General features: G+C 40.1%; 2 protein-coding genes across 6 annotated transcripts in view; one reads left to right on the forward strand and one right to left on the reverse strand.

The window, feature by feature from the left end:
- The first annotated feature begins 616 nt into the window (after nucleotides 1-616).
- SRA1 (steroid receptor RNA activator 1) lies at nucleotides 617-7,304 on the forward strand. 3 transcript variants are annotated; one of them, XR_010067608.1, is made up of 6 exons: nucleotides 617-654; nucleotides 740-913; nucleotides 1,427-1,602; nucleotides 3,575-3,683; nucleotides 4,271-4,413; nucleotides 6,127-6,217. XR_010067608.1 is itself a non-coding variant. In XM_063298653.1 (5 exons), the coding sequence occupies exons 1-5, from the start codon at nucleotides 630-632 to the stop codon at nucleotides 6,273-6,275; spliced, it is 633 nt and encodes a 210-aa protein (XP_063154723.1). In that variant the 5' UTR covers nucleotides 617-629; the 3' UTR covers nucleotides 6,276-7,304. The 3 variants fall into 3 exon arrangements, 2 of the variants coding, with proteins under 2 accessions (XP_063154723.1, XP_063154724.1); XM_063298653.1 differs by lacking the exon at nucleotides 4,271-4,413 and having other exon boundaries at nucleotides 6,127-7,304; XM_063298654.1 differs by lacking the exon at nucleotides 4,271-4,413 and having other exon boundaries at nucleotides 3,581-3,683; nucleotides 6,127-7,304.
- An 8,285-nt stretch (nucleotides 7,305-15,589) lies between these two features.
- The window catches only part of ANKHD1 (ankyrin repeat and KH domain containing 1), a 119,859-nt gene continuing 110,508 nt past the window's right edge, over nucleotides 15,590-24,940 (reverse strand). For 2 of the 3 annotated variants that reach the window (XM_063298656.1, XM_063298659.1), the window contains 5 exons: nucleotides 20,220-20,378; nucleotides 18,874-19,125; nucleotides 17,848-18,023; nucleotides 16,808-16,972; nucleotides 15,590-16,109 (listed from right to left, as the gene is read on the reverse strand). In XM_063298656.1, coding sequence (XP_063154726.1) covers nucleotides 16,050-16,109; nucleotides 16,808-16,972; nucleotides 17,848-18,023; nucleotides 18,874-19,125; nucleotides 20,220-20,378 — 812 coding nt within the window. In that variant the 3' untranslated portion in view covers nucleotides 15,590-16,049. The remainder of the gene's footprint in view (nucleotides 16,110-16,807; nucleotides 16,973-17,847; nucleotides 18,024-18,873; nucleotides 19,126-20,219; nucleotides 20,379-24,940) is intronic. The other variant, XM_063298657.1, reaches the window with a different exon arrangement.

A 24,940-nucleotide genomic window follows, 5' to 3' on the forward strand; every position in this document is an offset into this window, starting at 1 on the left:
TTAAGTTTGTATTTGGCGCGCTTTCTGTCATTCTCAGCTTTCTCTGTACTTGTCATAAGTTTCCTAATAAATCAGATTTCATTTAGCAACCTCTTGTGAGTCTGAGTATTTGGACTGGGCAATCATTACATTTACCCTGCCCTGCCGACAAAGGAGAAAGGAGAAAGGCAAGCGAGTGATTGGTCGTGTAGTTTCATTTGACTTTTTCTCAGACCCACGTTTACTAGCTAACTTCTTTGCTCTTTTGTATTTTATTGCTATTTGTTTTACTGTTGTTACTAAGTTCTGCATTTTATAACAGAAATAAAACGAAATGGATGAAAGCATTCTCCCCGGTCCGTCTTCTCCTCTAAAAGGTTCTTCTAACCCCCTCAGCCGCGTTCTTCTTGCACGCAAGCGCCAACCTATCCGGAATGCGGAACCCCGCGCGTAACTTTCCTCACGCGGCCAGCGCCTCGCGGAGCGTCAGCATACGCCGGGTCGGACAGCAGGGCCACGCCCCCTCCTCCGTGAACTCCGCCCTCCGTCCGAAGACTGACAGGAGGCGGCTACGTCACCGCGGACGACGGGAAGTGGCCTGTCAGAGACCCGCCCGGCGTTTGGATGAGCGCGCCGGCGGAAGTGCGGCGATGGCGGAGTTCTATGTCAAGCTGGGTGAGCTGCGTCGGGGGGAGACGGGGGCGCTTCTTGCGCGAGGCTGGCGGCTGATCGGGCGCGGGACTTTGTGTTTCTTTTCCAGGGAACCAGCAGCGCGGCTGGAATGACCCCCCTCAGTTCTCCTACGGGCTGCAGCAACGTCCGGCTCCTTCCAGCGGCTGGACTCAGCGGGGTCGCTTCCGGAGAACAGTGACGACGGCGACAAAAGGAAAAGAACCCGAAGCGGTGCCGCAACCCCCCGTTGCCTCTAGCCCAGGTCGGGAGCTGTTTGAAAATCTGTAGAAATACTGCGCTCTAATTTTATTTTTTTTTAGGACTGTGCATCGCATTTTGCGTCCGGAAAGAGCAGTTTACTTTTCTCGTTCTCCATATTCCGGTTCTGATTCCTGATTTACGCCAGCCGGATCATGCTGGGAGCTTCAGTCTTTGTGACTTCAGGAATATATTCATGTAGTTTTCCTGGCAACAATACGGAAGTCCCAGTGCCTTTTCCGGAATGGTTTTCTTGTTTCCTAATCTAGTCTACATCCCTGTGGTTTCCATTCCAATGTTCTTATTTATTCCTATGTAATTCCCAAGGATGGGAACTAAGCAGTCCAGAATTGGGATAATTGAATCTGATTCTAAGGGATTAGCGTTTCCAATGCAAGTCTGCTTAACTTCTCTGCCTGATTTTTATTTCAAGTCCCCATTTTTTTTCTCTGTGCACTAAACTGGATTAATGCTGTACACACCTTTCTCTTGACATGATCTATGTCTGCTCTGTCAGTTGGATTGCTTGCCCCACAGTCTGTGAACCTGCCTCCTCCTGGACCGCCAGCCTCCTCTTTTCCGAGAGCAGATGCCACAAGACCGTCTGTTGTAGAGACTGACAAGGAATATGATGCAGAGGATGTGCTCTCCTCCTTGCATGAGGCTCTGAACAACTGTAGGAGTTTGGTGCAGGTGAGAGACTTACCGGCTTTTCCCAGATTTTACTATAGAATGAAGATGTTCGTGTCTCATTCTCGTGCCCTACTTACTAGGGCACAAAGATACCTCAGTAACTGTTTTTAAGGTGAATGTCCTCATACCACCTCAATTTCATCCCCGCCTTTGGGGAACCAACCTAAAGTTGTCTCTGTTCTGTTATTAAAATAGTGTTTTCCCTCTTCTTGTGACCCAAAGTTAGCAATACAAACCATCAGTGATGTTGTGGGTTTCATCTTTAAAAAGGATGATTGCAGTTCAAGAAAAAACAAAGTTCATTTATATAACCTTGGAGATGGGTTACACTAGAATATCAGTCTTCCAGAAAATCAGTATTTCTGCGCTACCCCCGATCCCAAATATCCTTGCTTATGTGGGATCTGGGATGATGCAGAGAGGGTTTGCTTGATCTGTCAGTATTCCTGAGAGCTGTCTCCTGTTCTGTCCCACATTCCCCTTTACCCTACCCACCTCTCAACTAGGATATTTTTTTATTGACAGAAGGATAGCTGCCTTCAAGAAGGCCATAGAGTCATATTCATTCAGGGTAATTAAGAAGTGCCTAAGCCCTCTGTCTCAGGCTCATGTATGTAGTCCCCCAATTTTGTTTTGTCCTACATTATGAAGAGTGATTGGTGGTGGTTTTTTGGGGGAATCCATCATTTGCTGCTCTGAAGCTATCTTGCATTAAACCTGTAAGGAGAGCACCACTGACTGGCCTTCTTGCTGAGGCAGAGTAAAGCTCAGCCAAGACAGCAGCATCATTTACTGCTGACCCAAGGATGGGGGGAATGCACATTAACATGGCCTTCAGAAAGTGTCCTGAGTTTTACTGCACTAGATTGCTTGATTAGCTAGAGCTGAACTTCTGAAAGATGAATACAGAGCTCAGGAACATTTGGGCTACATTCCCTTTGGGATTTTCTTTGGTAAACATTGGTGATGGGATGCCCTTTTACTCTTCTGGTTAAAGACTACCAGCACTGGTGTCACTTGGGGTGTGTGTGTAGGGGTGGGGGCGGAATAAAAAAAGGGCTTTGCTTGACAGTCAGTGTGTCCTTCATTTCTTTCTGGCTCTTGTTATGTGTTTTCTGGCTGCTGCTTTTACAGTTCTTCCCACAATTCCTCAGGCTCTCTGCCCACAAGATCCACATATTTGGATCTCTTTCTAACCTCAATCTTGTGTTCTTCAGCAGTAGGTTTGAGGTTATATCTCCTTGGGGTTGGAACCTTTCTAGCCTGATGTATATTTTGTGATTAGTAGTTGGTCTGATCCTCAGTTCTCCCCCAGCAGTGTTTTCAGTTCAACAGAGAGCCTTTTCCATCTATTGCTACATCAGAAGTAATCTGATTATACAGTTGTCTATTTGGAAGCTTCCAGGTACTGGAATAATGTACTAGCAAGAAAGAGGCCATTTTCTACACAGAAGTCTATCACCTTGAGGAAAAGTAAAGTGCCAAGAAACTTTGTGGAAAGAAGCTCTGCACCTAGCCTTCTGTGAAACAGGTGTTTTGTGACTTGCTGCACGCGTTGTGGCAGCCTTTTTTAAAAAAGTGCCACAATACTTTCACAGAATTCTAAAGGTACCTATATTGTCCCCAAACTTGGGGACAACTGGTTTAAAATGTGGCACACAACATGAGATCTTTTAGATCTTTACAATGGTTCAGTTCAATCCTTGGCATGAAGTCTCTATAGATAAACTTTAGGCACTGCCTGTACTTCAGGAAGCTGCAGTGGAATTAGCTGAGAAGGTAGAAAATGTAAGTAGGCAAATGGTTCTCGAGCTTGTTGATTTGGCCTGATGATAGAATTGAACTACTGAATGCTTTGCCTTCCCCTCTTCTTAGGAGAGGACTATGAGCATGGCCTTCTGCTGTGGCTAGAATTTGTAAATATAGTCCCCAGAAGAGGTACTTGCTAATAAGAATCCGCTTCTGTTTTCAGAAACAGGTTTGGGATGATATCCGTAAGCGCTTGGTAATTCTGCAGGAAATGTGGGCACAAGGCAAATTATCTTACCCTGTAAGAAAAAGAATGGGAATTCTAACAGAAGGTAAGGAATACACCTGTGGCCTGTTATTCCACAGTAGTGGTTTCTCTTTGTAATCTTTGGGCCCAGCCGTGTTATGTAATATAGGTAGCAGAAATACTGCTTTGATAGAACTGGCAAAGTCCCATGTGAGGGAATGTTGCACATATCTAAACCAAAACAGTTTTCTTAGCAGTGTGTGGTCCTGCTGGAGGGTAGCTGACTAGGACCATTTTTTTCCTATTATATACAGTATATTTAACCCCCCTTGGGCTGCTTTGGAGTTCTCTGAGGCTGCCCCCTACCACAGGGAGGCAGGACCTATTTTATTGCTCTGCCTCAGGTGCCTAATGAACCCTACTGAGTTTTAGAAAGAACTTGGGGGTGTCCCTCAAGCTCTTTGACTGATGACTTTTCACTGCTTGGAATTGAAGGGTGACAGTGGCATTGGCTCAGATTGCACCTCTGTGGCCTCAGAGTGCCACTGGAGGAAGATGAAGCGTGAATACAAATGAAGATGGATAAGAACGTTTATTAAGGATTACTTCGTGGCCAGAAGAGCAGCAAAATGTAATTATTTTTTCTGCTCTTATTCTGTCTCCAAATTGCAGGCTGGAGGCCCTGTTTTAGTGACCCGATCTCTGTGGGGGAAAGTGGCCAGAGAAACACCTTCAGGGCAGCTGTGAGGAAATCTTGAGGCATCTGATAGAAAAAGTCACTTGGGTCTGCCCTGAGCCGGACTCCAACAGTGCAAGTCAGTGGAGTTGACTGAAGTGTAGTCTTACCTAGCTATCTGGGAGAAGTTTGAGCCAATTGATCTCAAGGAAGTGGGCAGAATCCTTAGAGCTGTCAGTTCAGCCACCTGTGTTTTAGAGCCATGTCCCTCCTGCCTAGTTAAGGCCTTCTGGGAGACAACATATAATTTGGTCCACAGTGAGTCCCACCTGCACTTAAGGAGGCAGTGATCTGTCTGCTTCTCAAGAAAACTTCACTGGACTCAGATATTGGATAATTTTCATCCTGTCTCCAATCTTTCTTTTTAGGGAAAGGTTTTTGAGATGGTGGTTGGGTTGCAACTTCAGAGGGTCCTGGAGAAATGGATTACAGGGACCCCTTTCAGTCAAGGTTCAGATCTGGATACAGTACTGGACTGCACTGATTGCACTTGCTGATGACCTCTGGTGGGACTGGGATAATGGCAGTACATCCATCCTATCTCCTTGATATCTTTTACTACTATCTATCATGGTACCCTTCTTGACCAGCTCAGGGGCTTTTGAGTGGGAAGCACATTGTTGCAATGGTTGTCCTCCTCTCTCCACAAATGGTTCCAGTTGGTGTGGGGTTGGGAGGGAAGGTCTAGCCCTAATCTCCTGCTTTGCAGGTGTCCATAAGGTTCCACTATCTCCCTACTCCTGTTTAACATCTACATGAAGCCACGGGGTGAGGTCATCAAACAGCAGGGAGAGATATCATCAGTATGCTGATGATACCCAATTATACATCTCTACCCTGGCTGACTAAGCAATGCCTTTAAGGTTCTTTCTCAATGTCTGGAAACTGTGGATTTGGATAGGGAGGAACAGGATCAGGCTCAATCCTAGCAGAATCAAATGGCTATGGATTTGGGGAATCCATGGATCTGGGGATTTAACATTTTTGGTTTTGAATGGAGCAGCACTCTCCCAGACAGAGCTGGTGCAGAATTTTTCCTAGATTCTCAGCTCCTGCTTGAACAGCAGGTGGCAGCCATGGCTAGGAGGGCTTTTGCACAGATTTGTGTGTAAAGTGCACCTGTTCCTAGACTGAGAGGTCCTACTCATGGTCACTCATGCTGTGGTCACCTTCTGTCTTGCCCTTGATAACCCCTTAGAAGCTGCAGCTGCTGCAGAATGCAGTGGTGTAGATAGCTAGGGTGTTCCTTGGTACACCCATGTAACACTTCTTCATGAGCTGCATTGACTTCCAGTGGGCTTATGGGAGCAATTCAAGGTGCTGGTTATCACCTGTTCATGGCACAGAGCTGGATTATTTGCAGGACTGCTTGTCTCCAGTCATTTCTGTGCATCCTACAAGTTCTGACAGGACAAGCACCTACTGTCAAACATTGTCATTTGATGGCACCCAGGAAGTGTTCCTTTTCTGTATCTTCTTTGCACCTATCCTCTGGAACAACATATTCCCTGAGATTTGGATGGCCTGCTGGTCTTTCATAAGGTGCTGAAGACGTGGTTCTTCTCCAAGGCAGTGGGCCAGGCTGTTGGGTCAGCCTGTCATTGGTGATGTGATTATGTACCTTTGAGTCACCCCAAGTGTGATGTTTTAAATTGTTTTTGATTACTTACGGTTATTTTTTATAGATCGTTAGTTGTCCAGAGTTGTGTGTGGCGAGAGCAGCCCTATAAATTAAATAAATAAATAAATGAAATAATAAATAAGTTTTGAGATGCTTTCTTATTTTGTTCAGAGCTCAAGAGTCAGCACTGGGATGCAGCTGATGACATTCATCGCTCACTAATGGTGGACCATGTTGCTGAAGTAAGCCAGTGGATGGTGGGAGTCAAAAGGCTTATTGCTGAAACAAAGAACTTGGCTGGAGGAGATCCACTGCAGTAGATCATGAGCAAGGAGTCAACCCTGTTTGGAATCTGAATGCTTATAAGGTTCATCTGAGACCAGGAACTGGGCAATACAAAAATGGGCCTTGTCTGGAAGGCAACCTGGGATTTGACTTCCTAACCAGTAGAGAAACGGTTTTATCTCCTTAATAACAACTGTATAATCCAAGTTGCATTTTCCAACTTGATCACATCATGATCAGTGAGAATTTTTCTGATAAGCTAATGAACAGAGCAACTTTTTGAAGATGATGACGGGTTAAAAATAGTAATTTTGCAGATACTACCTTTTAATTGTACAGTGAATCCTAAGTGCCATGCTGGGTTAAATTTAAACAATTTGTTAGTAAAGTTACTGAAGTCTTCCTGTTTTTGTTTTTGTTTTCTTTTCCCAATAAGTGTGTTCCTTATTTTGCCTGCAGAATTCAGTCCACCTTCTCTGTTCTGTAAAGAGTACCTATTGTACAAAAGTTGTTTTCTGTTCTTGAGCATGGCTTAGTACTAGAGATCACTAAAATAAGGGGAAGACGTTAAAATAAATTTTAGAAAACCCTTTTATTGCAATCACTTCATTTCAGGGAAGAATTGATTTTATATGACTGTATTAAAACTGCTATAACTTTTCATTTTATCCTTTTTTTATTTAACCAGTGCCTCTAATAACTTTTCTCTTGTAGCAGGTGGTAGCTGGTTGCCCTGTGCTTCTTGTTTAAAACAAGAATCCTAAAAAAAAAGAATCCTAAAAGAAATCTTTACCATTTTATAAAATATGTGGAAACAGGTTTAAATGGCAGCAAAGGGATTCATGAATAAAGTTTACTAAACCAGAGTGGTTTCATGGGTCCCTGCATGGAACAGTGGGTGGAGCTTGATGGCCTCATTCCCCTTTCTCATTCTATGGGGCTTTTAATGGAGGGATGCTGTCGAGAGCATTTTCCTCTGCCAGCATTCAACACTTGATGTTGTGGTTCTTCCTGGATTTGGCATGCTGTGTTTAATATATGGATAAAATAGTAGCATGTATCAATATTTGTTTTGTTTGTTAAACTGAAAGCTTCAGAGAAGTTGGTGTGTTTGTGTATGTTTGTGTGTTTGTATGTACAATATGCATATATAAAATATATGGAGAAGAAGGAATAAATATTACTAGTGAAGAAGATTAAAAATAAGAAGTTACGCTGTTACTAATTGTTAGAGCATGTCTCTCAGCTCTAAGTCCTGTAGCTTAACTTTGTACTTAATGTGCATACTAAAAGAGTTTCTCATTTTCAGCTCTTGATATAAGTGGGACCTTGTACAATGTTTCCTGCTGCACACGTGCCTAACAGCAGTTAAGAGGACAAAGCCATACTTTCAGAAACCTCCATCTCCTTGGTTCTGCTGTAGAGGAACAAAATCATTTCTGGAAAACATTTTGTATAGCTGAAGAGCTTCTGGGTTAATAGGCTGTGGTCTACACACCTGGTATCCTGATGTTTCACTGTCAACTGTGGCTGGCGTCTTCAAAGGCAAAGTGATCTCCTCTGTAGCTCACTTTGCAGGAGCTCACAGACAACTGAGCAAGAACTGACTGAGGTCTTGTATTTGTAACCAAACTCATTTCTAATTGGACCATATCACTGGAATTCTAGAAAGCCGGTTTCTGATTGGTTTTTTGCCCAGGTGAATTTGTAATTGGTCTGATTAGAAGTGCCACCAGTGGAGCTAACTTTCATTGTTAAAATGGTTGAATGTTTATAAATCTCAGTAGCTTCTCAAAATTGAATCTTACGCCCATTATATAGCAGTGAGTGTTCAGCTATGTTGATTTTTCAAGTTGTCCTAGCCAGCAATATCTTTCATGTTCTTTTAGTTAATACTACATTTTGCTGTTAGGTGAGCTTGCTTCAGTTGCCTGATAGATATGCTGGATTTCCAGAGGGCACTTGGGGATTTTCCTGAAGATCTGATAAGCAGTTTTTCTGAGGACCTGGTTAGCCTTTGGCAACAGAGAGTGATGCAGACTCTTGAAAAAACTGCCCCCATGTGGCCTCTTTGATCCCTGGTTCTTTTGTTTACTGAAGAACTCTGGAAGATGAAGTGTCAAAAACAATTCTGGACTTCTGGAAGAAGTCCAGAAGTGAACCTCACTAAGCACAGTCATGAGTCAAAGTTTGGACCTACACCATGGCAGGAAGGGAGGCAAAGTGTACTACTACTACTTTCTTAATACATTGGGGGGGTGTCAGCAGGCAGTCTTGTTCAAGACAGTGAATTCCCTTTTAAGGAAGGATAAGCAGGAAGACCTCTTGCCTGGTTGCTGTGACTATTTTGCATAGCTTTTTGCTGACAAAGTCGCTCAGATTTGTCAAGGTCTTGACTCCTCCCGCACAGTCTGATGTAGTGACTCAAGCATTTTCTAGCTCTGCCATATGACTTTATTTTTGGCCTGTGGACTGAAGAAGTGGATAGGATGCTCTCTAGTATGATCCCTACCACTTGCAGGCTTGATCCATACCTTTCTGGCTCCTCTAGAGGCTGGGGTGGGGGCATGATGACCTGGATCTGGGAAATTATCAGCATCTCCTCAAGAGGGGTGATGTTGGCAGTCTTAAAGGTGGCTGCAGTGTGCCCCTGCCTTAAGAAGCCCTCCCTGGGTCCAGGGGTGTTTGACTATTTTCCAGTCTCAAACTTTCCCTGTGTGTTGTGGGAATTCTGCTGCAGAACTCTCTACAGGAAGCAGATTATCTGGATTATTTTTAAACCAGATTTAGGCATGGGCATGGACCAAGACATTGTTTGCTCACGTGGATGCCATTTGTCAGGACATTGCTGGAAAGTGTGCATCCCTCTTCTTCCTACATGATCTCTTTGCAGTTTGTGATACCACTGATCACGGTACCGTTTTGGACCATTGAGGAGGGTTAGACATTGGGGTCACTGTCTTGCATGGAAGGTTCCAGTCATAGTGGGGAAGAGAGGTTGTCCCAGTAGCCATTCTCCTGTGGGGTGCCACAGGTGGCGATCCTTTCCCTGATGCTGCTTAGTATCTATATGAAGTCACTGGGAGAACTCATTTGGCAATCTGGTTGCAGTACTGTCAATATACTGATGATGCTCAGCTTTACGTGCCCAGCTGGAGATGCTATTAAAGTCCTTTCCTGATGCCTAGAGGTTGTGGAGGTCTGGTTGAGATGAAGTAGGCTGAAACAAAATCCAGGCAAAGCGGAGTTACTGTTTAGTTTGGAGTTTTGCCAGCTTCATTGGCAGTAAGTGCAATGAGCATCCTACACCTATTTCACAGGTCCTATGTTGGTTACCAATAGGTTCCCAAGTGCAAACCAAAGTGCCAGTTTGGAATTGTAAAGCCCTAAATGGCTCGATACCAACCTACTCCATCCAGATTTGGCTGAAGTAAGGAGTTCCTCCTAGGAAAAACTGCTTGTTATAGCCTGTGTCTGTGATTTGGGTGTCTGTGTATATGTGCTGCTTTTCCATCATGGCACAGCCTCTCTCTAGAAAGTAGGGTGGCTTTCTGGTAGATTTTAAAGACTGGGCTTTTGCAGAGGGACCTTTGGGGAATGATTATGATGGTCACAGCTTGAATGTCTGTTTTTATTATTAGGCACAATAATTATTGTATTTTAATGTTTTGTTATTCTCTGAATGTTTTTACTATATTTTAGTGTTGTAAGCTGCCATGAGTCATGAAGATTTGGCAGCATACAGATCTAATTGATAAATGAATGACTGAATGTCCGGCTAGTATTGGAACCAACACTGCATACACTTCTGATTGATAAAGGAAGGACTGGTATTGGAACCAACACTGGTACCAAAACATGCAGTTGGGAGATGGCAGTTTATGTCTTTTTTCTTTTTAGGATCTTTGTTTCAGGCTTGAAATTCTTTTTCTTGTTGGCCCATTCCCATTCCCATCACAGGGAAACCATCATGGAGTTGCTTGGAGCTGGGAGTACATTCAGTGTTCCATTATGTGACATTCACGGAGAAGCGTAGGCAAGGAGAATGCCAGGCAGGGGAAGGTGGTTTGCTGCCTTAGTTGAGGTACTTGTGAAATGGTGCTGTAGCAGAATGGGTGAAGTCAATCCTCAGGCCACCTCTTCACACAAAAGTGGACAAAGGCCAACACTGCTGTGCCACTTGAAAAAGAATGGAAGCCATGCCTGTGCTTCAGCAGAAAGGCAGGCTTCACACCTAAACTCCCTTCAGTTATTGAAGATTCCTGACAAGTACAGAAAACATGATCCTTTCATCAAATAGCTAGTAGATGGCATTTGTGTTACGAAGAAACTAAGAGTAAGGGAGAAGTTCTCTTTTAGATAAATAATACTTCACGCACATTATGCAAAAATGCTAGTAAGGACTTACGGGCTACAATAGAAAGCAGAGTGTATTTTGAGTAACTTTTACACAGCTCTGAACAGGAAGGAATCCAAGCTACTTTGGTAAGTGAAGGGAAAATTAACAAGAGGGAATTATTTTGCTACTGTATACTAAGTCTGCCTGAAAATCATCACCCCAAGGAGTGATCGTGTTGAATTACCATTGGGTAGGCCCAAGTTTAAATTAAACTTTGTGCATCAACTCAACAAATTATGTTAGAGAGTGAGAGGAGGCAGGCTCTTAGCAATGCTATTTTCAGATCTCAGAAAAATAAAAAACAGTATTAATATGTTGGGAGGAGTACTAAAGATGATTATGGATGAATTCACTTGAATTCAGAATAGGATAAGCCTTGTCATGCAAGGGAACCTTACTGATGCAACAGTACTTCTCATGCTGAACATTGTGCATCACTGTTTCAAAATTGTTATATACTTATTCTTCTAATATACATGTTAGTTTCTTAAATCATCTTTCTAATTTGCTCAATCTATTATTACCTTGGTCACAGAATCATGGAAGAGACCATTTAAGCCATTGATCCAAGTTATCTGTTGATGCAGGAATTCAAATTAAATTCAGTGACGGATGTCCAGCTTTCTGCTTGAATAGAACCCATGAAAGGAAACATTGTACCACCCCCACCAATAATTGTTTCCACTGTCAGAGATGGTTATGATTTTTTCCCAACATTCCAGAATCTGCCTTTTTGTAACTTAATGGGGTACTTTATCTTGTATGATTTGCTAAGATCATTTGCTAAGCACAAAGCCAGCTGGGTGACCTTGGGCCAGTCACTGTCTCTCAGCCCTAGGAAGGAGGCAATGGCAAACCACTTCTGAAAAACCTTGCCAAGAAAACTGCAAGGACTTGTCCAGGCAGCCTCTGAGAATTGGACATGATTGAATGGATTAAAAAATAAAATCACAACCTATTAAGGAAGGTAGTCGGTGAATCAACTGATCTGCAATAACTCTGTACTGTTCCCAAAGTTCTTGTAGATCTATGAGTTTATCTTCTGCTCTCAGATCATTCTAGATACTGATGTTGGATTGATTGGTCTGAAATTCCCTGGGTTTCCTGTTGATGTTAAGGACATCTGCTGTCCTCAGATCAGCTGGCATATCACTTATTCACAAATTCTCAGCATTAGTTCAGGTTCAGCGAAGCCCGTGAACTTTTTTTTTGAGTGATTTAATAGTGGCTGTCACGCAGAACTACCACTCCCTTGTGTGGTGCACAGGCTTTTCTCTCAGGGTCCCAAAGGATTGTTTAACCACTTCTAAAAATCAATCGTCTTGTGCCAGCACTCCTTCAGCCAATTAACATAGTAAGCTATTGGGACGATCCCAATTTCTTCTGTTGATACCATTCCTTGACCCGATGAATCACATGGATCCCCTAGTTCTTCAATAAACTGTCACTTGCTTTTGAACATTTCGTGTATGGTTTCTGATTTTAGCTTTCAGTTTCAGATTTCCTTCATGCTCGAGTCACAGGATACTGAAGATACATGCTTAATTCACATTACACAGTGTATACTCACTTGTGAAAGCAGATAGTGTAATGTGTTTTTTAGTACTGAGAGCCAAAAGTGACCATATCTGTTCATCTTTAAAGCTGTGTGAATTGTATATTTTGTTATCAGAACAAATGGCAGGCATCAGTTTTGCCACTGATTTCAACACCCAACACTGCAAGAGTTAGTGTTGATAGTTTCTGGACTGATATTGATATTCATTCATTCATTCATTCTAAATGAGATTTCTTTAGAGGCAAAATACTCCTTTCCAGTTATAAATCTGAGTCTTTTGAATTAAAACATCCTTACCATACTCATCACTCCTAACTCTTTGTTCACCCAGTTTCTCACAGCTGTTGCTGTCACCATAATCTGAGGCAAGCAGCTTGATATGATTTATGAGAAAAGATTTTAAATACATGAAGGAACCTATACCTATGTCACAGCTTTTCTGTTTCAGGACCTCCTCCTCCAAAAAAGAACCCCTTGTAGATGCCAGGGCCCAGCAAGTGTGGACAAGACCAGTCTAGGGTAGCTATGCCATGCTCCCTAGGTGATGGGTGTATCAACAGGGTTCAAGTTTTCCTTTCAAAAGGAATGAGGTTAAAATACAAAGTTTATTTTTGAAAACACTGTTCATTTGTAAAACATAGGCAAATAATTTTCAAAAGCCCAGCTAAGTGTGAGGTTCAGATTTCATATTTGACCTAGTGTGTTCCACGCATACTGGCACTATGAGGCAAAAGTGGTCAAGAAAATATCTAGGATTTGGCAGTGGAGGAATTTTTATTGTTAGAACAGCAGTAATTCTCCCTCTTTTAAGATCAAAGGATCTTAAATATAAAAACAAGAAGTTAAATAGATGTTAAAAACCTTACAATAACTATAAAAGTGGCACTTTTGAATCTTGTTATCTTAAAAGAACCATTTTCACATTCTCGAAGCGTCAGGACCTTTTCAATCTTGTGAAAGTATTCCACACTGTAAACAGCTATCAAAAAAAGCTCTAGACCTTATGGCTATACTACTGTTATGCAGCTAAAGGATCTGAAGTAGTTCCTAGATGACAAGTGAAACACATAGGCAGAAATGGAAGAAAATGGTCTTGTTTTAAACTGTTCAAGCCTTTGAGTATCAATCCTTAAACTAAACTAATTCAACAGAAGTACAGCATCAGCAGTACTGGGGGCACTATTTTCACCAACTGTTGTATACTGTCATGAGTGCCGTTGAGCTAAAGTCATCAGCGCAATGGCACACATGACAATGACAAGGAAATAGGTGAAGGGGTACAAGATAAGTAGCCATCAACCCACAACGACTAACGGCTAACAAACAATAGCTAAACGGATCACGGAGCCACCCAAGCCATCAGCGGCAATACAACGGGGATCGCCCAGCTGAAAGCAATCAGCAGAGGAATGGGAAACCTGATGATGGGCGATCCCGGAAACCCTCACCCACCGGCAGGGCAACGTATTGGACAAAGGGGAGTGACGTGACCGTGAGCGAGGGGGCGCTGACCGGCGCGGGGTATTTAAACCCCGCACCGGCGCGCTCCTGTCACTCTCAGCTTTTTTCTACCGACGCTGTACCTGCCCTGCAAATAAACCAGAGCCTGATCCGCAAACCAGTGTCTGAGTGTTATTCAGAGGTAGGCAGCGCATGACATATACAGAGCATATTAGAATAATTTAATCTTGAGGTTTTTAGGGCATCAATAATGATCAGAAGTTCTGTTTTATCAAGACACTCCTTGCAACAGATAACACTTGTACTTTCAGGAAGAATGCTCAATCAAAGGTAGCATATCTAATCCCCCAAAGCAAGCAATACTACTACCAACAATACTTTTATTCTGTGAGAATTAAATTTTAGCTTGTTTTGCCCATCTAGTCTCTTCCCTACTGTTGCCAGACAGTAATTTAGTTCTGGGTCCTATCTGTCAAGAATGAAGCTGTGAGGTCCAGGAGAATCAGCAAAGCTGTACATTCTCTATCTCCTAGTACAAGTCATTCATTAGGGCAACCAAAGCACTTATTATCTCAAAGCTGCTTTTATGTATTAAAAACCCACTGTTTCAGAATTAAAAACCAAGGAACAGACCTCATTTATAATCTTGCCCCTTATATCTTGAGCAGGTACACACAAATTCTAATTTTTACTAAACTACAATGATCACTAGATGACCTTGGTCTACCTTCTGGCATAAACACCGTTGTATAGTGTGATTATAACTTTAAAAAAAAAAATTCGAACCCCCAGCAACTGAAACCAGCATGCCCAATGGTGAATAATAAAGGATACTAGAGTTCAATACTTCCAAGACCACGTTGGCCATTCTTATTCTGCAGCTATGAATGCATAGAAGACCATGCAGTTGTCTCCTGACTGGCCTGCTGAAGTTATGCTTTGCTATTTGTTCCAATGGAAGCATTTTTTTTTTGCATATGCATATGCACATGCATGCACTGACCACCTGGGAAAACCTTCAAGGTGGCTACATGAAACTTCAGGAGGACACAGCCACCGTAATACTTTTGAGTAGCAGTGTTCTGAGTGTGGCATTGTCATGAACGAAGCCCCTCACCAAGAGATTTGCAGTGCTATCCCAGATTTTGAACTGCGAATGGCAGTGATCAACAGAAGATATTGGCGCACAAAAATTAGTTTATACTGCCAGTTTCAGATTCAAGTTCAGGCTTATTACTTGACTTAGTTTCCCTGTGCAGGAACAGATCCTTTAGATGTGCCTATAATCTAAATTGTGTTGGGCACAAAAATGGCCTTTTTATTATTTAATCATGTTCCTGAAATCTAATAATGTGTGGCTACTTTTGCCATGGCAGCTTTGCAGTTACATGGAACTCACTGTAAAGGGAATTACATCACTTAGTATGGCAAATGTTCATATTTTCTCAGTGAAAATAACTTAATTGTTTTGCATCGTGCTTTGTGTAAACACTGTGTAACGGTCTAGAGGTTTACATGTAATAAAATTGGACTGAGCTTTCTTTAAAGATGAAATTCATGCACCATGCCTAAAAATAATTTAGTTATTTTTACACATTAATGTGAAATGTTTCAGTGTTCTGAGCATCTGTTTTACACATCTTTTCCTGGTGAATACAACAATGCTTCCATTAGAATTATGCTATTAAACAAACAGGGACTTCTACATATGTTTCACTCATAGTTCAATCTGATGTCCCCATTTAGCAAGAACCAATTGTTAATATAATTAACAGTGATGAATTGAGGAAAACTTCTAAGGAAGTTGCAAATATTATACTGACTTATCCTAGGCAAAAAAGTAGAATGTTTTAATTCTCAGATTCAAATGCAACACCACTGGGCATTACCATTCAATTAGTATATTATCAAGATTAGTACACAAAAGCCTGTAATGTTCATCTTTTTATTGAATATTCAGGTAAATATTTCACATTAATACAGGCTACATAAAGTAGAGCCACTATACGACATGAAATTTACTCAACATTTTCCTTTTAAGTATGTAAACAATTATACATGTATTTACCACCCTAAAAGGCTGAAATCATGTAATCATCTAGTTCTCTGTTGGATACAAGTAGCATTCAGTAGTGTTTAGCCAAAAGCACTAGGTTCATCCGATTTGAGTTCAAAATGGCTAAACTAACTGGAGAACAGAATCAGCTGAATAGGTAACTCATTTTGTTCTTATAACAACCGGCTAACAAGTTTCTCTTGTTACAGCCCACAGGGAAAAAAAATAGTTTAGTTAGGCACATTAAAAAAAATCCCAAGTTCTTCCAAGGTCAGAGATTTCTCCAAACAAGGTTTAAAAAAAGTAAAAGGAAAGGAAATATAGGCCCTCCTAGATTAGTTGACATATTTGAGGTGCATGTTTCCAATGTGAGGTGCCCAGGTACCAGGCCAAATCTACAACGGGAGAAACAACATAAAATAGGATATTAATTTCATGGAATAGTTGCAACAGCACTGAAAAGAACTACAGAAAACTATGTTCAGTAGATCCCAAACCTAAGCACCTAGCTAACTAAGCTTGATTCCAATTCAAAAGTGACCAGATTTTAGACACCTAATCCTCATAAAGTAATATCCCATTTTTAGGTAGTTCCCAGAAGCTGTTGTCCTTCAGTTTGCCTTCATTTTAAAAGGATATATGGCTCTCAGTTCATTTATCCAGAAGTCTAATTTGAATAATCACACTGGAAGGGTCTAAGCTCACTTTTGTTTGTGTGTGTGTGTGCGTGCACGCGTGCCTTCGAGTCAGTTTTGACTCCTGGCTATCGCCTGGACCAGTCCCTGCAGTTTTCTTGGCAAGATTTCAGAAGTGGTTTGCCATTGCCTCCTTTCTAGGGCTGAGAGAAAGTGACAGGGCCAAGGTCACCCAGTTGGCTTTGTGCCTAAAGCAGGACTAGAACTCATTCTTCCCTGGTTTTTTACCTGGTGCCTTAACCACTACAACAAACTGGCTCTAAGCTCACAATTAACATACACTAATTTGCATGAGCTTGGAAAAAATAGAAATCATCTCTGCTCTCACAAGGATTCAATTTTATTATTTCAGACAAAAGTTTGAACTTAAAAGTAGCAGATAAAGATTATTACTGCACCTGCTGAGCATCGGTACATTCTGTTGAATTCTGAACAACCTTTATCATGGGATTCCATGCTGGATCTGGAGTATGGAGTCCATTGAAAAGAGGACCACCCGGTCCATCAGCAAGCTGAGGATGAGAGGGTATTATAGTGCCTCCATACATGGAAATTGGTAGGCCCTGGAACAGAAAAGGAAAATTAATTTACATCTAACATAATAGAACCTGACCTAAAATTATAATAAGTAAAGAGACAAAGCCAAACTCTATTGCAAGTCATTTTCTATTTCTATACAACTTGGATGAGGCAATGGAAGAATTCTATAGCACTCTAAAAGGCTAGGAAACATACAAAAAGGCATGTGTGTATTTCCCAGATTTTCATATAATTTAACAGTACATTTTAAACTTATTTCAGATGGAGATGCATTTTCCATAAACTGGTCCATTTATTTTCATTTATGTGAAACTGGTATCTCAATTAAGTCCTATTTATTTGGCTGGTCCCCAAATTCCTCCTAAACCAAGGTTTCCACGGCTTCCTTTGCAACTTAAATTGTGTTTCTAATAATAATTTAAAAAGATTCTGGAGAACTGCAATACTTGTGGTGACAGGATAGCAATGCATGGCCATTCCCTGTCAATGCCTCCTTAATGCAAACCTGTTTTCATGAGCACCCTTGCCCATTTTGGGTCTGAATCCTGCCCTCTGTTAGAATTCAATCATCTATCATTGATACACAATTTATCTTTTAAACTGGATTTAGTTGCAACTATTCTCAGTGAAATGGGAGGCAATTTTTATTATATCCAGTAAGTGTAATAACTGGAGAAAAAAGTTAAAATTATTTATGCAGCTGTGCAAGGATCTTGAAGAAGCTTCCAAAACTCATAAATCAAGGGTCTGAGAAAATTTCACTGAAAATACACTGACGCACAGAAAGTATGGAAATGAAATGAAACCTGTAACTCTATTATAGAAATTTTGTAGAAACTGCACCACGTATGCGAGAAAACAGACATTAAAACACACTGAAAAATACACTAAAATGTACTTTAGAGAAATCCACAAAACTGTTTGGCATAGGCTGCTGGAAAATATTTGAGGGAGCCACTATCCCAGAATCATCTCTCTCCATTGGCTGATGCTGGGAAAAAGTGCCTGGATCAGAGAGTTGCTGATGTACTGCATGATTTCCCATTACAGGCTGGGACCAACTGGACAGGCCTTCTAAAAAGACAAAAAACACTTATTTAAAAATCAAGCCTGAAATTTCTCTTGTAGTTTCATCTGTAATGTTATTAGGAAAATAGAAATGTCACTGTTTCCCATCTTTGCCCAGAGAACTTCATACTAGCAACCAAAAACTGCTTCTTGATTCCACTGCAGCAATGTAGTAATCTTTTCTGCCAAGGAGAATATATGCTACTTAAAGACATAGTCATTGGTCTCTTTAACATAAATAATTTTTGCAGCCCTTATCAAGGAAGAAAAACTCCAGCTACTAGCAGACAGATACCCTCCTTGCTAGAAAACTTTTTTTCAGGGACTATACTGTACCTCAAAGCAACAAAATCTCCCTTCTCTTGCTATAGCTAAAGCCTTGCCATTTTTTCCCCAATAGCTCTCAGATTCCATTACAGTTAACCTTCTGCTAATGGGCTATTCATCTACCCTACTATATAGTCTTTCCAGAAATGACTTTTTACCCTATTCATTCTTTTGCCTTTTCTGCTTATCCAAAACGCGGCTTCCCATCTCCCAAAGTTGTCTTCCTTGTGTCAACTTCTGTTGTGTGCTAACTCCTTAAACAAGCTTACTTTCTTACACTTACACTTCTTTAACTACCTTACTTGCTCTTTTCCTGAGGAACATTCCTTTATTCTTTTATGGAATGTTTTTATCCTATTGTTTATACTTGGAAAGAGATGGTACAAATGAATATTGTCAAGTCCTGCAAGATGCTTAACGTCTTTACAGTATTGCACAGTGGGATACAGAAAAAGCTCAAAATCCTCAAATTATTTCTGGTGTATTATTCCCCAAATTAGTTTTCTCTTCCTCTTAAAAATAATCTCACCTGAAACATTGTTAACGCCAAATGACCAGATGCCACTGTGTCCTACAGGAGCTGTGAAGTTGCTTCCCAAGGGGGTAGGGGTCACAGAACCCCCTTGCCTAATTCTTGCAAGTCGTTCTGTTCCAATAGGCGGTGGCACCTTTCGATCTTGACTTGTGCTCCCTGATTTTGGCTGCCCCAGATTAGAAGGTGCAGATGCAGCTGAAAGAGGAGAAGATGATCCCGAGGAAACTGATGGAATAGGCGATTCACCTGATGGAAAAACAGTTCTATTGCTTTATTAAATATGAAGGCTTAGCTAGGATAGATAATGTTCTCCCTATGGAGATTATTTATATTTTAGAACTGTTGCTAGTACCGAAGCATTTTGAAAGAAATGAAAAAAAAAACTTTTAATTCTAATGCAGCAGACATAAAGATATGCTGCTTAATGGATGGAAAAGGCCTCCATAATGCAATTCTTTGTTAAAACAGCCTTTCTTAGTCAATAAAGTTATAAGATTCGTTTCAGGGGTGGATAACCTTTATGCTGGAGCCCACACTTCAATTTAATTCCAGTGCCAGAGGCAGAAAGGGGCTGTAGGCCAAGCAAGCCTGGACACCCCTCCTCTTCTTTGCATTCACACCTATTCTTCAACATTGTGCAAAGTGTGGTGATATGAGGTTTCAACCTCTCTTCTTGTGACTGGTCAGTGGATAACAACTGAGCAAAAACAGGAGAATAAAGAAGAAAAGGCTGACAAGTTGGGGATTCCCTCAGATTCATAGTTATTATCTCTCTTGATTATACAGCTCTGAAAACTTCAGTGATAAGAATATATGATTAGAATGTTGATAATTAAGATTCAGTCTATAGGTTAAAGGTTCAATGTATAACTTTAATCTTAAATATTAATGTCCTTTATTCAAATATTGTCTTTGTAAGAATAATTAAAGGATAAATTTATTTAAATGATCCTTTTTTTGTAGGATAATTAAAGCTTTAAAAACTAAAAGTCCTATGCAATTCTATGGGTCTTTCCCTCAATTTTGTAAGTTACTACTGGAGCAAACTGTATGAGAAAACTAATGTGCCATCCCTTATTTTATTGCAGGGAAGAGCTACTGCTACAAATTATGTATGGCAAAAAATGATACAGGGAAAAGCTGAAACAAAACTTCATCATGTGATGTGCTTCAGGGTCAAGCACAGTTTGGACTTAAGGATAACAGTTTATCTCAACTGAGTAATCTTCTGTCTTTCAACTGCCAGTTTCCCTCAGCAATCAAACAAAATCATACAGTTAGTAAGAGAGTTATATGAACAGACTCAGAGGTTGAATTAGACAAACCGCCAAAGCTCCTACATGAATTTGTAGCACTTGTCCAAGGATGGGGAGAAAAATGTTGCCTGTTAAAACTGGGAGTCCCAACTGGTCCTTGAAGATAAACCCGTGCTCCTTGAATGTTTGCAGAAAAACCTGCCATAGGTGTTGAAGAGGAGTTTGAGGAACTGCTGGATAGATCTAGAGAAGGGAAATCTAAAATTAGAACATCTGAAAAAGTAGTTCCAGAGATCAAGATTACATTCCTGGTTGTATAACATATATGAAGAAGTTCAGGAAAAAATATTCAGAGAACACAACATAAATCTCTAAGATGTTTAAATTTAAATTTAATTAAATTCATTTATACAAATTTGCCAAACAAACAAACAAACAAAATTTAATTTAATTTAATTTAATTTAATTATTTAGGGTTTTTTTTTTAGAAAGATCTGTAAGAAACATCCTGCTCTGAACTGTTTATTACTGTACCCCTCATAGTTACATAGCTACATTTAAGATGGAAACGGAAATATATGTATAAAATATAAAACTGTACGTGGTAAGTTAAGATACAAAAAATAATTGGCATTATCAAGTTTGTAGTCAAAATTCTAATAAAATCCTTGATCTTGAAAAGCCAAATATATATGCAACTTGCAATTTAAAAATTTCTTCATACTGGGACAGTAATATTAGCCAGATCCAACTGCTAATACCTTTACACGTACATTCACATTTGTCAGTCCACATAGAAATAATTAGCCTATGGAGTAAATATGAAAGATCAGCTCAAAATCACATTTCTGGCTGTTGTACAGCATGCAATATTTCAGAGGCTGGGAGCTGCAGCTCAGTCTCCAATCTCCTAAAGGACCACCAAAAGTCATCTAGGGTGCTTTGACATAACTGCAAGGAATGTGGCTGCATTGTTTGGCCTTCAGGAAAGGGAGATTAACAGCAGAAATGGGAACAGGAGGCCTTCCAAACCACCTCAACACCTTAAGGGAAAAAGAGTCAAAATTGCACTGATGGAATTAGTTCTCCTCTGCTATAACAGTAACCAATGCTGAGATGGTAGCCTAGGTGTACAAGATTATTTCCTCATGATTAAATATATTTGCTGGGGTTTAGTAAAATCAAGATGACTTCTATATGATGTCCACAAAGTGGTTTGTACATTCTAGTAAACTGGAAATAGAATTCAGAATCCACATAAATTAAATTACACTTCTCCACTCACTTTCCAATGGTGAAGCTCTGTTTTGAGATGAGATTTCCTCTAACTATTATTGTTTACCCACTCCCAAGAACCACAAGAGCTACAAACCCTGATTGGTGGCAAGAGCTTGATGCAATTCTAGATGTACTGGAAAGCCATTTCCCAACTTCCAACATTATTTTAATTAGGGCAATTTAAGACAAGAATTTGGTGTGGTGGATCAAAATTTAAGTTTGCAAACTATCTAAATATTGAAGCAAGAGAAATACTGCTACATTTTCCTTTTGAAGAGAAGGACAAGGACAGTGCATCAGAATACAACTTTTTATATTTCCCCTATAAATGGAGCTATCATATTTGGAATGGACCTCAACCTAGAAACAACCCAGAAAACTACACTGTCCTGTCCCTGAACAGGCTAAGTATTATCAACATGTGACTAAGATACTTTGCTTGCATATTAAACCAGAAATAAATAATCCCTAAACGGCTAATGAATATAATAAGTGCGTTTCAGCAGTTTGTTGTTTGTTCTTTCTGTTAATTTATTATCTGCATATAAGCACAAGGTGAATGGTAAAAAGATTTCAAATTAATGCTGTAATTCTCCTTTATATGATTTACAACTAGCTTAGCTGGGGAATGTTACATACATAAGCTTTCATTACCTTGATTCATATATGGATACATTCACTTAATTTTATAAACATTAAAAGCACAGTGTTTCAAAAAGAAAGTTTGTGTGTGATACGTTAACCACACAAATTATAAACACATATACATGAACTATAACTTACAATTAATCAGGGCTTATTAGATTTTAGGAACAATATTTAGGATTATTTGTGTGCCTCTCACACCCAACTGGGAATGAAACACTGAGCACTTTCTACAAAGAGGGCCTCCATTTTGATACGATGAAACCGCCCAGTTGTCATATATGAGAATTGGGTGGTAAAGAAATGTGACAAATAAATGAAAGCATTAATTCGTTCCCCTTTTACCTGCTGTCTGTCCTTTCTCAAGGTTTAGTCTGTGCCACTAAAATAACATGGATTCACACACAAGGGCTTGTGCCCACCATGTAACAATGTTGAGGAATGTTCTAAAATTCTGGCAGAACCCTTAGGCATATCAAATATTTCCATTCCAATACTGATATGGAGGTGTAAAGATAACAAACTGACCACTGTAACAAGGATTGCAAGACTGCACAGACTGGTTTAAGAACCAGAGTTACTTAAAAGTAACTTGTGATTATTTTTCATGGTCTCTGAGGATCACGCATATGAGAGGATAGCAAGCTTACATAAAGGAATCTATAATAAGATCGAAGAACGAATGTCTCTATCAAAGGAAGTAGTTCTTGTATGGACAGCAATACAATAGTGCTAAATGAAGGAAGATGGAAAAGACCGTAAGCTGCTTGGCAGATATATTACAGTGATATACCTCTGGCAAAAGCAGCATATATAAAAGCTGCCCTTGAATGGCCCTTAAGCATAGACAGAAGGAACAAATATGTCAGCAGGTAAGCTAGTGATTTGTGTCCATAACCAAAGGAAAAAAATGGGTAGAAATTAATTTTCCAGTGTGGGACAATCATGATACAGAAATGTTATGACATGCAAAAAGGTTTGATCTGTCTAAAAAGAATATGACAAACATCTAAGTGGTGAAGCTTTTACTGTATGTCACCTATACAATGTGAGAAGGACAATTTCTTGGGTGATATGGAAGAGGAATCCAATTTCTGGAAAGAAAGTTCAGTTCTGAATTTTGATGACAAATGTGATAAAGGGGGTCAGCACAGGGTTCATTGATTTAGCAAATAAAATTGACTACTATCACCATAAACACTTCATACTGAACAAAGAGTGGTTATCACGGATTCAAATGGCTTAGCAGTCTGCTGAATAAGAACACTGATCAATGATTTCATGCCAAAAGGTGAGGGAAAAAACTTCAATGTTCTGACTAAGGTAAACTAAAGTGGACATAACTGTCAAATAAACTTTGATATAAGATAGATCCATGGACATCAGATCTAATCTAAAATGTAATACAGTATAAATGGAACAGCTAAATAGATGTTCATGCATCTGTAGTAAAGTTTTGAAAGTGGAGTGAAAGTTTCTCTGGGTGTCTCGGGAATCTCTTGTATAGTATAGTAAAATCTATATAATTAACAAAGCTTCATATTATTACATACAGTTCCTGCAAATCAGAATAATTTCACTGTGGTAATACCACTAGGTCCCTGCGTTGGACAAAACAGTGAAAACTCTCCACTGCAGGTTTGTCAGGACAATCACAAAATCACTAGGTTCTGATTGTAAATATTGGTTAATATTACAGGGAAATTTTGCTTCTAGAGACTTCAAGATTTGCCTATTTTTATATTTCCATCTGATCAAATAATTACTGATTCCACAGCTCTGTCAACTACTATCCTTGTAATAATTTCAAAAATATACAGTAGTTGCTTTACATGTCCATTTTTAAGGATTAAAAACTCTTCACATCTGAAAAAAACCATGTCCTACTTGCATTCATAAATCTTCAGTGGTTCTTCTGACATTTCATCAAAATTTCTGAGGACTTCCTGTAATCCCTAATCTTACCCAGAGCAATCCTAACTCTGTGTTTTTTAGAATACAGAATATGACTGTTTTAAGCATGACATAGTCTGGTAGCAGCTTTTCCGACTAACAAATCGTATTTATTTATTTAAGGTCACGGAAGCTTATGCCTTTTAGTTAGTTGGAAAAGGCGCTACCCAACTCTTCCTGATTCTTTAGTCACCATAGACTAACACGGCTCTCCTCCTACAAAGCACGACACCTGTGGTTTTTAGATTTTGAAAGTAGCTAGAAAACAATCTATACCAATCTACATGAGGTGGGTAACACATGGCCCAAATGTGACTTGCACCTTGAATCCTCCAGGAGCAAGCTGACAAAATTTTGTAGTAAGTCACTAACTTTATTTCTTTTTTTGATGGCAGCGTGGTAAAATATATGGTAACCTTCCTCAAGGTTTAAAACATCCAATTCCCACTTTAAAGCACACCCACACATCCCTCAATAAAAAAAAAAAGCTTTAAAATGTATTGAACATTTTTGGAACCACTGCCTTCAGTGATATCACTACCACTCCTAGAGCCACTGAAGGGTAAACAACAAAACAGATATTTGGACTTACTGTGAAATTCTATTTTCTGAGTCTCACAGAGGGTATTTCACATTCTGGGCATCTTCTCCTGGAAAGAGTAGGCATGGTCCACAATTGCCTCTTCAGTGGAAGGAGCCATCCTGCCTCCAATAATCAGACTGGAAAAGCAAGACAGCCCCTCAAACCCACTGTCAAATTTTTCTAAAAAAAAATTCTATCTCAAAAACATGACTATACAAGGAGTCTGAAGATAGCTGGCAAAACAAGAAAGAGTAGATGGGCTCAAAGGAAAAAATTTCCAGGACAACCCCCAAAAGTCCTATCTGTAGATGTACAACTATGGCAGAACCTTTCTCTCTCCACACTT

Source organism: Candoia aspera, chromosome 3 (genome assembly GCF_035149785.1).
Source record: "Candoia aspera isolate rCanAsp1 chromosome 3, rCanAsp1.hap2, whole genome shotgun sequence".
NCBI classification, from domain to species: Eukaryota; Metazoa; Chordata; class Lepidosauria; order Squamata; family Boidae; genus Candoia; species Candoia aspera.

Coding starts and splice junctions, on each gene's coding strand:
- SRA1 (XM_063298653.1), top strand. CDS start 630: ATGGCGGAGTTCTATGTCAAGCTGG. Junction 655..739: donor GGAGTTCTATGTCAAGCTGG/GTGAGCTGCGTC, acceptor TTTCTTTTCCAG/GGAACCAGCAGCGCGGCTGG. Junction 1,603..3,574: donor ACTGTAGGAGTTTGGTGCAG/GTGAGAGACTTA, acceptor TTCTGTTTTCAG/AAACAGGTTTGGGATGATAT.